The sequence below is a fragment of the Myxocyprinus asiaticus genome, chromosome 42 (assembly GCF_019703515.2).
Source record: "Myxocyprinus asiaticus isolate MX2 ecotype Aquarium Trade chromosome 42, UBuf_Myxa_2, whole genome shotgun sequence".
In the NCBI taxonomy this organism is placed as follows: Eukaryota; Metazoa; Chordata; class Actinopteri; order Cypriniformes; family Catostomidae; genus Myxocyprinus; species Myxocyprinus asiaticus.
This window is the reverse complement of record NC_059385.1, coordinates 4,403,764-4,417,186: the sequence shown is the minus strand read 5'-3', so window position 1 is coordinate 4,417,186 and position 13,423 is coordinate 4,403,764. Positions and strand designations below refer to the sequence as shown.

General features: G+C 38.2%; 1 protein-coding gene across 3 annotated transcripts in view; it reads left to right on the top strand.

Annotated features, from left to right (window-relative positions):
• The window catches only part of LOC127432560 (M-phase phosphoprotein 9-like), a 28,229-nt gene that overhangs the window by 11,372 nt on the left and 3,434 nt on the right, over positions 1-13,423 (top strand). For 2 of the 3 annotated variants that reach the window (XM_051683797.1, XM_051683795.1), the window contains exons 12-23: positions 760-847; positions 1,218-1,433; positions 1,520-1,567; positions 1,695-1,759; positions 2,556-2,657; positions 2,752-2,883; positions 3,088-3,248; positions 5,133-5,303; positions 5,457-5,577; positions 5,712-5,812; positions 8,996-9,213; positions 12,401-12,469. In XM_051683797.1, coding sequence (XP_051539757.1) covers positions 760-847; positions 1,218-1,433; positions 1,520-1,567; positions 1,695-1,759; positions 2,556-2,657; positions 2,752-2,883; positions 3,088-3,248; positions 5,133-5,303; positions 5,457-5,577; positions 5,712-5,812; positions 8,996-9,213; positions 12,401-12,469 — 1,492 coding nt within the window. Of the gene's footprint in view, positions 1-759; positions 848-1,217; positions 1,434-1,519; positions 1,568-1,694; positions 1,760-2,555; positions 2,658-2,751; positions 2,884-3,087; positions 3,249-5,132; positions 5,304-5,456; positions 5,578-5,711; positions 5,872-8,995; positions 9,214-12,400; positions 12,470-13,423 lie in introns of all 3 variants that reach the window. The other variant, XR_007895764.1, reaches the window with a different exon arrangement.

Here is a 13,423-nt window from a genome sequence, read left to right as displayed (position 1 = left end):
CAGTATCGGCTGAGTATTGTTGAGCGTGGGTTCTACCGGCGCTCAATATTACCGGTGATCAGTATCGGCTAGGGTTGCCAAATATCTATCATATTGAATTGAGCACTCTAACAAAATTAAGTTAAAAAAATCTTAGAAATTTTAAGTTTAACTAATTCAATTTTGTTAAAGATCACATAGTTTTATTTTAGATATGTTATGAAGTTGAAATGTTTAAATTTTAATATAGTCATACTATCTCAATCATCCAAACAAACCAGTTCACAGAAATTTATCAGATGTTCTTATGAATGCATTTGATTTTCCTCCTTGCATAGTGTGCCTATAAACAATGGTTCATATGTCTGAACACATCGTGAAAATACGGCCATTGTACAAAGGTGCCTTGAATCATTCCTGACAACTCGGGGCACCTCCGGGACATTTTGCAAATGGAATTACATTTTTCCATGACGGACACCCAAAAACTCTGGACAGGTGGCAACCCTAATATCGGCACATCCCTAATATTTTGTTATTGGTCATATCTCGTCTAAACATCTCATAAGAAAATGAATCATACTAATAGCTACTGGGTTTTCTGTAGCATATTAGTTAATGTCAATTATAAGTGACTGTGGGAACTAGTACTGCATGATCACATCAGTACAGTGAGTGTGGTGACATCTGGTGTTCTGCTGAAACAGACGATAAACACTCTGTCATCAGTTTAGTCTGATGAACTCTTGACTGATAGTGTGTTTGATCATGGTTTTGCAGATGTCAGCACCTGGAACGAGCGTTAACAGAGGCGAGCACACGCATCAGAGAGCTGGAGATGAGAAACCGTCTCTTGGAGAGGCAGCTGGTATGATCCATTTGTTGTCATGACAGTTGTGCCAGTAGTCTGCAAAATTACATAAATTGTATGCAAAGACTGTAAAAGAGCCATATCATGCAAAACAGGATTTTGAAATAAGAGGTTCATATACTTCAGTATGTAGAAGTACACAATACAAAACTTCCTTCTCAGTCCATCCAGAATATTTATGAGCACCCACATTTACATATCAACACCTTTAGCTGCTTGTCCTGCAGAAATATCTATAAAATGATTTTTAAGTCATATTAATAAGCATGAATAGCTGTAAAAATCATAGAAAAAGTAATGGAAATTATTTGGTCATAATATATAGGAACCCTGTATGAACCATGAAGTTTGTGTGTTTGTGGTCCAGATGGAGTGGCCAGGACGTTACGATGCAGCGAGCGCCACAGTCCAGTCCCTACAGCAGCGGTTAGAAGAGACCAAACACAGCAACCGAGAGAAAGACGCCACCGTGACCAAACTGAAGAACCGCCTATGTCAGCTGGAGGAGGCCTTCCAGAACGCCTGTAAAGAGGTGGATGAGAAGGAGGCACGCATGATGAAAGAGCACAAGATGCTGCAGGATGTGAGCTGCTAGCACAATACCTTTAACTTCCTGCATGCTGCTTTATTAGGCCTTAAATTTGATGACGTTCCTTTCTCTTTTTGTAGCTGTTGCACGAGTATGATTCATTGAGGAAGGAACATGAAGGAACTAAGGTGAGATCTGTTTTTATCTGTCATGGCACAAATCAATGTAATGAAGTTTTATTTATTTATTTATTGTATATATTTTGATAAAATATGTGCGAATGTAAAATCACACAATACTTATTTTTATCAACAGGACAAGTTGGTCTCAGCTGAAAATAAGCTCTTTGATGCCAATGAACAAATATGTGAACTGAAAAGGTACTGAAATCATACTCATTTTGTAAATATTTACTTATTAATGTTTTATTCTAAGATCCTGAGTTTCACCACATTAACTATTATTTTAGTATAATTATACAAATACATTTCCTCAATATTATAATACTAATATTATAATTATAATAAATATGTCATTATAGTTTGATAATTCTAAATTTATTGTAAAATATTATTATATAATTTAATTAAATAGACATTTATGATTAACCATTTTATTATAAAAACAAATTACATCACCAGGGGGCCTGGGTAGCTCAGTGGTAAAAGACGCTGGCTACCATCCCTGGAGTTCGCTAGTTCGAAGCCCAGGGTGTGCTGAGTGACTCCAGCCAGGTCTCCTAAGCAACCAAATTGGCCTGGTTGCTAGGGAGGGTAGAATCACATGGGGTAACCTCCTCGTGATCGCTATAATATGGTTCGTTCTCGGTGAGGCGCGTGGTGAGTTGAGCGTGGTTGCCGCGGTTAATAGCGTGAAGCCTCCACATGCGCTATGTCTCTGTGGCAACGCGCTCAACAAGCCACGTGATAAGATGCGCGGGTTAACGATCTCAGACGCGGAGGCAGCTGGAATTCGTCCTCCATCACCCAGATTGAGGCGAATCACTACGCGACCACAAGGACTTAAAAGCGCATTGAGAATTGGGCATTCCAAATTGAGTGAAAAGGGAAAAATCCCCCCCCCCCAAAATAAATTACATCAATATTATAATACTAATATTTTTTTGTTTTTTTTCCCCCCTCTTTTTCACCCAATTTTCTTTGTATTATTTTGTAGGGTGGTTTCTAAGCTGGAATCTCAGGTCAGACAGCTACAGCATGAGAATCAGGCTAAAGCACGTCAGTCTGTCCACGGTTACTCGCAGCCCTCCGGAGCGGGGTACAAAACACACCACAAACACAACACAGGTTAATTTGTTCCTGAAAACCTTCTTTTAAACTGATACTTACAAAACTAATCTTTATCTTTGTAGATTGTTCCATCACCCTGATCTGCTGCTTTCACCGAGTAAAAGGGAGCGAGATGTTGAATGTAGCATAAGGAACAGTGCTGGTCTCAGGGTTGAACAGACATCCGGATCATCCTCTGACAGAACAACCAGAGGGTACCGCACAGATTTTCTATTAATACTCCATGAATGAATGTCACATAAAATATAATAACAGAGGAATTTATTTAAAGACAACATGTTATCAAAATTGTCTTTAATCTTTTTAGATAAATATCCCTGGTCTCATTGTGCACAATTATTAAGTGTACATTATTCTAAAGAAAAACTCTCAAAACTTACGTCAACCTCTATCTCCAGACGGGTGTCTCCTCCAGAGAGAGAGCAGATTCAGGACCACTCTGAGGAGCAGAGGAAGAGAGATGTTCCCCTGACGCCCATGATGAAGGCCCTGATTCAGATGGAGGACACTAAAGCCACAGAGGGACGCGCTCTGTCCAACACCAAATGCACTTCCTCTAGTATGTCACAAAAGGCTGCTTAATAAAACTGCATTTGAGTCTGGTTGAGAACAAAAAACATATTTGAGTGGTTTTATTAGTGTGAGGGAGTGCCTTGTGCTCTCATATGAAATATTACATTGATTTTAAACACACCATTGACATTACTAAAGTTACATGATATAGTTTTCTTCTCTTAAAACAGGAACTGTATGCATTAAAACTCAATGCACATGAAATATGTATATCTGAGATCTGTTTATTTTTTTATTGAATCTATTGGCACTATACATGTTTAATAGAAAGGTCTCTGAGGCAGAGTCCAGGTCAAGTCTTTAGTATTTTTTCTCCAGTCCAATTCAAGTCCCTTTTTGTAACAATTTTCTATATAGCGCACATTAGTTTTATAAACCCTGTTGCAGTACAATTAATTTCATATATTTGAAAAAAATATAATTTCTAACGATTTCCAAGTGAGTAAATCACACTTCTGCTTGTAGACCTGAGATCTTATGTCTCTAATTTGGGGTCTAAGTCAGTGGTGTGAAGTCATGTCGGAATGATCATATTTATGAGTTGAGCGGATATGAACGACACCACCAAGTCATAATTATGAGTGTCCGTGCCGATTTGAGAATCATGGTGGGAGCAAATTGTTATTGGTAATAATTCAGTTTTACTTGTGGATTTTGACTGTGCAGTTTAGCTTTTAGGGATGATTTATAGTGTTAATGAAGAATAACAATAAAGCTTGCCAGAAAATAAGACTCATTTAGCTGGTTTATGAAGCGACAGGCATCTGCAACAAAACTATATTTCCCATCATTATATGTAGCAGCACGTAAATGTTAAAATAGATAAATCATCAGTTACACACATAATGTGAAGCTTTGCTCTTCATTGTGTTGCATTGCTGCTACAAAGCTTCCTGTCTTTGCCAGTAAGTGAAAAAGAGAGAAAAAAATATGAAATTGCAAAACGGGTCTGTTCTCTTCGACTCAAATTACTAAAATGCACATCACATCATATTTACGATCTCCAACCTCATAAGAACGAAATTCCTTGGAGTCCATTTTTTGTGACTTAAAGGAATAGTTCACCAAATTCTGAAATTTCTCTCATTTTATGTTCACCCTCATGCTGTCCCAAACTTGTAAGATTTATTTTCTTCTTTGGAACACAAATATATTTTGAAGAATGTATGAGATGTTTTTGTCCATACTTTGTAAGTCAGTGGGGTCCAAAACATTCAAACTCAAAATAAAGGCAGCATGAATGTAATCCAGTGGTTTAATCCATGTCATCAGAAGTGATCCAGTTGGTTTTGGGTGAGAACAGACCAAAATATAACTCCTTTTTCACTATACATCTTGCCATTGCAGTCTCTAGGCACTAATTTGATTTAAAGCACGATTACACTTCCTAGTGCTTGACGCATGCGCCTAGCGGTAGATGGCGCTATAGGAAGAGTAATCGAGCTTGAAATCACGATTGCCAAGGAGACTGCTGATGTCAAGATTTATAGTGAAAAGGGAGTTATATTTTGGTCTGTTCTTGCCCAAAACCGATTGGATCACTTCATAAGACATGGCTATAACCACTGGAGTCATATGGATTGCTTTTATGCTGCATTTATGTGCTTTTTGGAGCTTCAAAGTTCTGGTCATTTTATGTATATATTTACATCATATCTCCATTAAAACATCTTAGTTTGTGTTTTGTGGAAGAACAAAAGTCATATGAGTTTGAGATGACATAATGGCGAGTAAATGATGAGAGAATTATAAGTTTTGGGTGAACTATCCCTTTATGTCCTTTAAGTGCAAGTCTAAAACTCAAGATTCCTTCTTGGTTGGCACTGATTTCCAGTCATTGTTTTATTTTGTTAATGTGTGTGTGTTTCAGGGTTTTCTAGGAGGAGGCCAACCGTGGCTTTCGTGGAGAATTCTGTGAGGGAATCACTGCAGGAGCGGAGTGGAGCCGTGCTGAGGGCCCAGAGGAGTCTCTCTCCTGAGGGCCACAGGTCATCATCTCTGCCCCCCAGGGCACAGAGACCACTTCCTATCTCCACACCTAGTGAGTGACCCCCACAAAACCAGTCTAACATGCTTTTCATCCGCTAGACAAATATCTAGTATGTGAGTCTTGGAAGTGTCTATTCTCATTTACAAAAGTTCTGCTTTCAAAATGACTCATTAAAGTCAAACTTGATATTTGTTTTTATGTTAGCAAAGAGGGACACATTACTCGTGCCTCTCTCAGCCAAGTCCAGTCCTAAACGCTGCCCTACAGAGAACTTCTCCACTGCATTCGGTCACCCTCTTCCATCCCAAGAGCACCTGCAAACCAGGTAACGGTTCTAATTCTGTCCTGCCATCTGATTCACTAACTATCCACTCTGAAAGCCTCTTGTTGGATAAATATCAATAATGTCAATGTTTCTAATGTTCTCACTCTCTACTGCCTTCTATGTTGTTTTTTTAGGTTTGATGTAGTTTTTGATAGAAATGGCATCAGTTCCTCTGTGCCGTCCCATCCAAGCCCGAGAAAGAGGTTGCAGTTTAGGTCGACCGAGAGACCAGAAGGTATTATGGCTTTTTACCCTCATCTTCAGGCATCAAACATTTTCCAAATCTACTTAAAGGTATAGTTCACCCTAAAATTTAAATTTTGTCATCATTCACTCACCCTCAGTCACCATTCACTTTTAGTGTATTGAAAAAAAAGATGCAATGAAAGTGAATGGTGACTGAGACCTAACATTACATTATGCCTAACATATTTTTTTGCATTTTCACGGAGGAAAGAAAGTCAAATGAGTTCGGCGCAATATCAGGTTGATGAAATAATGACAGAATGAAGAAGCCACAGTGATAATCATTAGTGATTACAGTGCTTGCTGAGACTTTTCTGCAATAAATTCATCAGCCTTAAGTGTGCTTTTGGTTTATATATTAATTTTTTTATTTCTTATGTTTTCTTTATAAATATTTATTTATTTGTAAGAAATCTCCTTTAGAGGTAGACCGATATATCTGCTTTACCGATTAACTGGTGCCGATAGTCGTTTTTTGGAACTATCGGTTATCGGCAAAAATCAATACCGATAGTTTTTATTTTTTTTATTTCTCCGTGTTCCTCTGTGGCCGGCGCTGGAGGATTCTACAGTTAGAGATCTGCAGTATAACAGCGGCCTCTAGAAGTGAAATAAAAATCACTTTTTTTGTTATTTTGATTAGATAATCTAGTGTTTTAAATACAAAGAAAATGTAAAGATGCTAAGAAACATTTTATTATATGGAAATGTCTCAAATTTATATCTTGTGAATAATAATAAAACGTATTGCTCATTAAATCTCATTTGGTGAAAAATAAAGCCTATAAAATAGCTTAAAGGAATGTTCCGGGTTCAATACAAGTTAAGCTCAATCAACAGCATTTGTGGCATAATGTTGATTACCACACAAATGTATTTCGACTCGGCCTTCCTTTTCTTAAAAAAAAGCAAAAATCGAGATTACAATGAGGCATTTACAATGGAAGTGAATGGGGACAGTTTTTGGAGGGTTTAAAGGCAGAAATGTGAAGCTTATAATTTTATAAAAGCACTTACATTAATTCTTCTGTTAAAACTCATGTGTTATTTGAGCTGTAAAGTTGTTTAAATCGTCATTTTTACAGTCATTTTAGGGTTTTTGACATAACATCGTCAATTGTAAAAGTTGTAAAATTGTCTATAATGTTACACAGAAAAGGTTAAAAAGTGATTCAGTCAAACTAAAATCATGTTAACACGCATATTGTTTATGTCTTGTGGCTATACTTTTCAAACAGTATTTGGCCCCCACTCACTTCCATTGTAAGTGCCTCACTGTAACACAGATTTTTACTTTTTCAAAATAAATTTTTGTTGTAATCAATATTATGCCACAAATGTTGTCGATTGAGCTTAACTTGTATTGAACCCGGAATATCTCTTTAATTTGGTTAATACTTAAATAAAATAAAAGTCTTCTGTGTTTTTCGGGCATATAGTTAAAAGACCTGCGTTATGCACCTAATGTAAATTTTTTCTGAATGTTATTTGGGATTTTATTAATTTTGGACACTTGAAGCCTCTGTGTCTGTGCCTGTCATGGTAAGGAAATAATTTGTTTTTATTTTTTATTTAATTTTTTTTACATTCTATAAAACGATAAAACAAAAAGATCGTAATCTGCCTTTTCTACCACCTTAGTTATCTGTATTGGCAAAATCCACTATCAGTCGACCTCTAATCTCCTTGACTTTCCCCGATAGAGTAGAATGTTTGTATTTATGTTTTTTGTGTGTTTTTTTGTAATTTTTTTTTTTTATGTAATACACTATATTGCCAAAAGTATTCGCTCACCCATCCAAATAATTGAATTCAGGTGTTCCAATCACTTCCATGGCCACAGGTGTGTAAAATGAAGCACCTAGGCATGCAGACTGCTTCTACAAACATTTGTGAAAGAATGGGCCACTCTCAGGAGCTCAGTGAATTCCAGCGTGGTACTGTGATAGGATGCCACCTGTGCAACAAGTCCAGTCGTGAAATTTCCTCGCTACTAAATATTCCACAGTCAACTGTCAGTGGTATTATAACAAAGTGGAAGCGATTGGGAATGACAGCAACTCAGCCACGAAGTGGTAGGCCACGTAAAATGACAGAGCGGGGTCAGCGGATGCTGAGGCGCATAGTGCGCAGAGGTCGCCAACTTTCTGCAGAGTCAATCGCTACAGACCTCCAAAGTTCATGTGGCCTTCAGATTAGCTCACGAACAGTGCGTAGAGAGCTTCATGGAATGGGTTTCCATGGCCGAGCAGCTGCATCCAAGCCATACATCACCAAGTGCAATGCAAAGCGTCAGATGCAGTGGTGTAAAGCACGCCGCCACTGGACTCTAGAGCAGTGGAGACGCGTTCTCTGGAGTGACGAATCACGCTTCTCCATCTGGCAATCTGATGGAAGAGTCTGGGTTTGGCGGTTGCCAGGAGAACAGTACTTGTCTGACTGCATTGTGCCAACTGTGAAGTTTGGTGGAGGGGGGATTATGGTGTGGGGTTGTTTTTGAGGAGCTGGGCTTGGCCCCTTAGTTCCAGTGAAAGGAACTCTGAATGCTTCAGCATACCAAGAGATTTTGGACAATTCCATGCTCCCAACTTTGTGGGAACAGTTTGGGGATGGCCCCTTCCTGTTCCAACATGACTGTGCACCAGTGCACAAAGCAAGGTCCATAAAGACATGGATGAGCAAGTTTGGTGTGGAAGAACTTGACTGGCCTGCACAGAGTCCTGACCTCAACCCGATAGAGCACTTTTGAGATGAATTAGAGTGAAGACTGCGAGCCAGGCCTTCTCGTCCAACATCAGTGTCTGACCTCACAAATGCGCTTCTGGAAGAATGGTCAAAAATTCCCATAAACACACTCCTAAACCTTGTGGAAAGCCTTCCCAGAATAGTTGAAGCTGTTATAGCTGCAAAGGGTGGGCCGACGTCATATTAAACCCTATGGATTAAGAATGGGATGTCACTTAAGTTCATATGCGTCTAAAGGCAGATGAGCGAATACTTTTGGCAATATAGTGTATGTATCTCTCTCTTTCTCTCTCGCTCTCGAGTTTGCAAACAATCACTTGGTTTGCATTGTTTGAATTGCTTACAAACCAACGCAATTCGTTTGCTTCCTTGTAAGCTCTGGTATTTCCTCCAGGAAGTGCTTATCTGCCGTGAATTTCCTCCTCAGGTAGCGTTCAGTCCAGTGTGTGCTCGTCTGAGGCTGCAGAGAGCAGTGAGTCTGAAGAGCATGCGGCCGCACACAGCTGGCAGGAACAGGAAATCGGCGTCAGCTCACTGCAGACAGCAGACGCTGGTGAAGACACGCCCCTCTCTTGTCAGCTGCGCGTTCAGTCATTGGCTGACGCTGAACGCCTCTTTGATGAGCTCACACAGGAAAAGCAGCAGGTGATGGGGGGATATTTCCTGTTAGTATACTTAGATCAGAGTAATTCTACGAGAAATGTCGCAAATCATACCTGAGCAATTCCAAATTCATGATTGAGAATAAAATGTAATACTACTTAATTTTCTCCCCCTTTTCTCCCCAATTTGGAATGCCCAATTCCAAATGCGCTCTAAGTCCTCGTGGTGGCATAGTGACTCTCCTCAATCCGGGTGGCGGGGGATGGATCTCAGTTGCCTCCGCGTCTGAGACTGTCAATCCACGCATCTTATCACGTGGCTTTTTGAGTGCGTTACCACGGAGATGTAGCGTGTGTGGAGGCTTCACGCTATTCTCCGCGGCATCCACACACAACTCACCACGCACCCCACTGAGAGCGAGAACCACATTATAGTGACCACGAGGAGGTTACCCCATGTGACTCTACCCTCCCTAGCAACCGGGCCAATTTGGTTGCTTAGGAGACCTGGCTAGAGTCACTCAGCAGGCCCTGGATTCAAACTCATGACTCCAGGTGTGGTAGTCAGCGTCTTTACTTGCTGAGCTACCCAGGCCCCCCAAATATAATACTAGATTGAAAAAATGTGAAAAGAAGTTGCACCACAAAGCTAGGGTGTTCAAAATATTAAAATATAACATTTACTCACTTTACTGCAGCAATAAATACACGCAGCTTTGAAAAATGTATTCTTTGTATTGAGCCAAGAGGACAGTGTGTGATATTTACATCTTCTATCGGTCACATGTCTTCTTGTCATGCAAACTTCAACTATCATGTGCAGTGAAATGCGAAATGTCTTTGCACGAGCTTGCGTTTCCGGTCTCCTGCGTTCAGATGCGTTTGAATGGGAGTGAATGGAGCGCAAACTCTCAAAGTGTAGTGTGACCGTGACTTTAGCAAACACCACTAATTATTATCAAAACGTTTATGTAGATGTACTTGATTACAAATAGGCAGAAGAAAAAATATACACTCAGTGACCACTTTATTAGGTACACCTGTACACCTATTTCTTCATGTGATTATCTAATCAGCCAATCATGTGGCAGCAGTGCAATGCATAAAATCATGCAGATACAGGTCAGGAGCTTCAGTTAATGTTCACATCAACATAAAAAAATGTGATCTCAGTGATTTTGACCGTGGCATGATTGTTGGTGCCAGATGGGCTGGTTTGAGTATTTCTGTAACTGCTGATCTCCTGGGATTTTCACACACAACAGTCTCTAGAATTTATTAAGAATGGTGCCAAAAACAAAAAACATCTGTTCTTGGCTGACAGAAGTGTAACCCTATGTGGTCTTCTGCTGTTGTAGCTCATCAGACAATAAGAAAATAAGCCCCTGTTTTAAAAGATTGGCTGAAATTAGTATTCAAAGTTTATTCTATGGAGAAGGTAACACAAAATGAATAGTAAAAAAAACTATTTAAAAAAAAAAGATGGGCACAATTCTATTTAAAAAATGAAATTATAGAATAGTAGGAAGAAAATTAAGTGAACAGTTAAATAGATGGAAATACTTTAGTAAGACCATTTTTTCTTTGCTTTTTGAGAGCTTATATGCATTACTTATTTGGAATCAATTTGTGATATATATGGATATACAGGGTTGGGAGGGTTACTTTTGAAATGTATTCCACTACAGATTACAGAATACATGCTGTAAAATGTAATTTGTAACGTATTCTGTTAGATTACTCAAGGTGAGTAACGTAATCTAAATACTTTGGATTACTTCTTCAGAACTGGTAGATTTTTTCACTTGTTTTGACTATAAAAACTCTGTCAGTACAGTAAGACAAAATACACATGTTAAAAATACATTCTCTGAAAAACCTAAATATCTTATGCAGTGTTGTTTCTAAAACAAGATAAATCAAACTGATCTTGTTTTAAGGATTTTTAGATATTTTTACAGGAAAACAATACAAAAATTATTATCAGGAATATGATTTTTGCCCTGATATCAAAGGTCTTACTAGAAAAAAAAAGAAAAGAAATTATGATCCAAAGTGAATTTTCTTGATAAAAAAATATGATCGTGTCTGGTAACATTTATACATATAAATGATGTGATCAAAGTGCATTTGAACAGCGGTGAAACACTTTCTTATGATGTGTTACATTCATACGACCAGACAGAGAAGTAAGTTTGAAGTTAGTTTGGAGCAGAAGAAATAAATTGTCAGAAATATCTGACAATTTACACAAGGTTTATTTCTATTTCTTCTGCTCCAAACTTACTTCAAACGTACTTCTCTGTCTGCTCGTATGAATGTAACACATCATAAGAAAGTGTTTCACCGCTGTTCAAATGCACTTTGGATCGCATCATTTATATGTATAAATATTTTCCATCTGAAAGGACTAAATATTAAATGAAACAAATGACAATAAAATGCAAAGTAATCTCTTCAGTAATCAAAATACTTTTTGAATGTAACTGTATTCTAATTACCAATGATTTAAATTGTAACTGTAGTGGAATACGGTTACTTATATTTTGTATTTTAAATACGTAATCCCATTACATGTATTCCGTTACTCCCCAACCCTGTGGATATGTATGTGTATATTTGTGTATACAATGGGTTAACTTGTGTATACATACATGAACTTTATTATTATTATTTTGAGTAGTGCTGAATAATGTAAGGGTTAAATAGTATGGGGGGAAATTAACAACACACACAAAATAATAGAAAAAATGAAAAAATGGAATATGCCATGTATTGAGAAATGCATTGAATGGATAGACATTTTGAAAAAATGTTGCAAATTGCAGTACCATTAAATCTCAAAGTATTTCTATACAGCAGATTTATGTATTTCCATTCTGATAAAATACATTCTAAATTAACAAGTGGTTGTGCTTGGAAGTTGAAAAGTAAACCTCATCGTTTAGAAATTGTGCCCGTGGCTTTAAAATGCGTGAGTGTTTGCACAGCATGTGAATAAATGCCAGCACTTGTTTCTGCTGTGGACCTCAGCAACATTACATAACCGCCTTTATAGTGCTGCGTGTTAATCAGTTCTATTTTTAGATCAGGCTTTCCTTTTACTTATTCATGCTGAGAAGTGCTAATTCAAAACCCTGTTGTTCAAGCTCCACTTGCATCAGTGATGGCTTCAGCAGTATGCTGAGTGCTGTGACGTCTAAATATATTTATTTATTTATTTTCCACAGATTGAATCAGCGTTGAGCAGGTTTCCAGGCGCCGGGGCCCGTGTAACATTGCAGACCAGGTTAGACGAGGTGAGAAAACAATTGCTTTGCATTCAGATCCATATAGTGCTGGACGGTATAACCTAAATCTTACAGGATTTCACAGCATCGTCATTTTATAGAAATGGTACACAGTGCAGTTCAAAAGTAAATGCTTCTGTTTTGCATTTAATTTAATACCCCTTTTTAAAAATCTATATTATCAGCTAACAATGTGAGTGAAAAGTTTCAGAATTTCAGTTTCAGTATCTTCCACGGAAGCAAGGAAATCTAACCAGCTAACTTCACAAATTTGCTTATGTTGTTAGTGACCTAGAAATAATGCTTAACCTTAAATATTCTTATTCATTTTATGTCATAAAATGCTTCTGCTTTACATGTATAAATAATCAAAATGCTACATCTTTCTAAAATTTAATTCCAGGTTTAAATTTAGAATCACAGATTTCCAGTGTGATCTCAGGGCCGTTTACACGACAACGATGTACTAAAAACGGAAAAGTTTTTCCCTTGCGTTTTTGAAAAGTTTCGTGTACAGACGACAACGTTGTCAAAGCGATCCCCGTTCACACGGATCTGTGAAAACGACTAAAAGCACTGTATTACGCATGCCAGGCCACTAGTTGGCGATGTCACTTTGTAAAGAAACACTACACGCCTGCGCACATAAGCATTCTTCCACAGAGCGGTGAATACAAACAATGAAGATGGCGACAGCATCGAGCAATTTTGTCTGGACAAAATCTTGAGCAGCACAAACACAGTCCTGAAGTCCGCCATTGTAGTTTTGAATGTCTTGCGCATTGTTTTGAAGTACTCGCGTGCATGCCTATAGACTGAACGCGTAATATGCGTGCGCATGACGTCATCGTTTCACAAATTCGCATTTTTGTATGTTTACACGGAGACGATAACGGCATCATTTTCAAAAACGTGCACTTTGAAACCCGTTTTCAAAAGTTTGCGCTTTCAGGCCCCAAAACG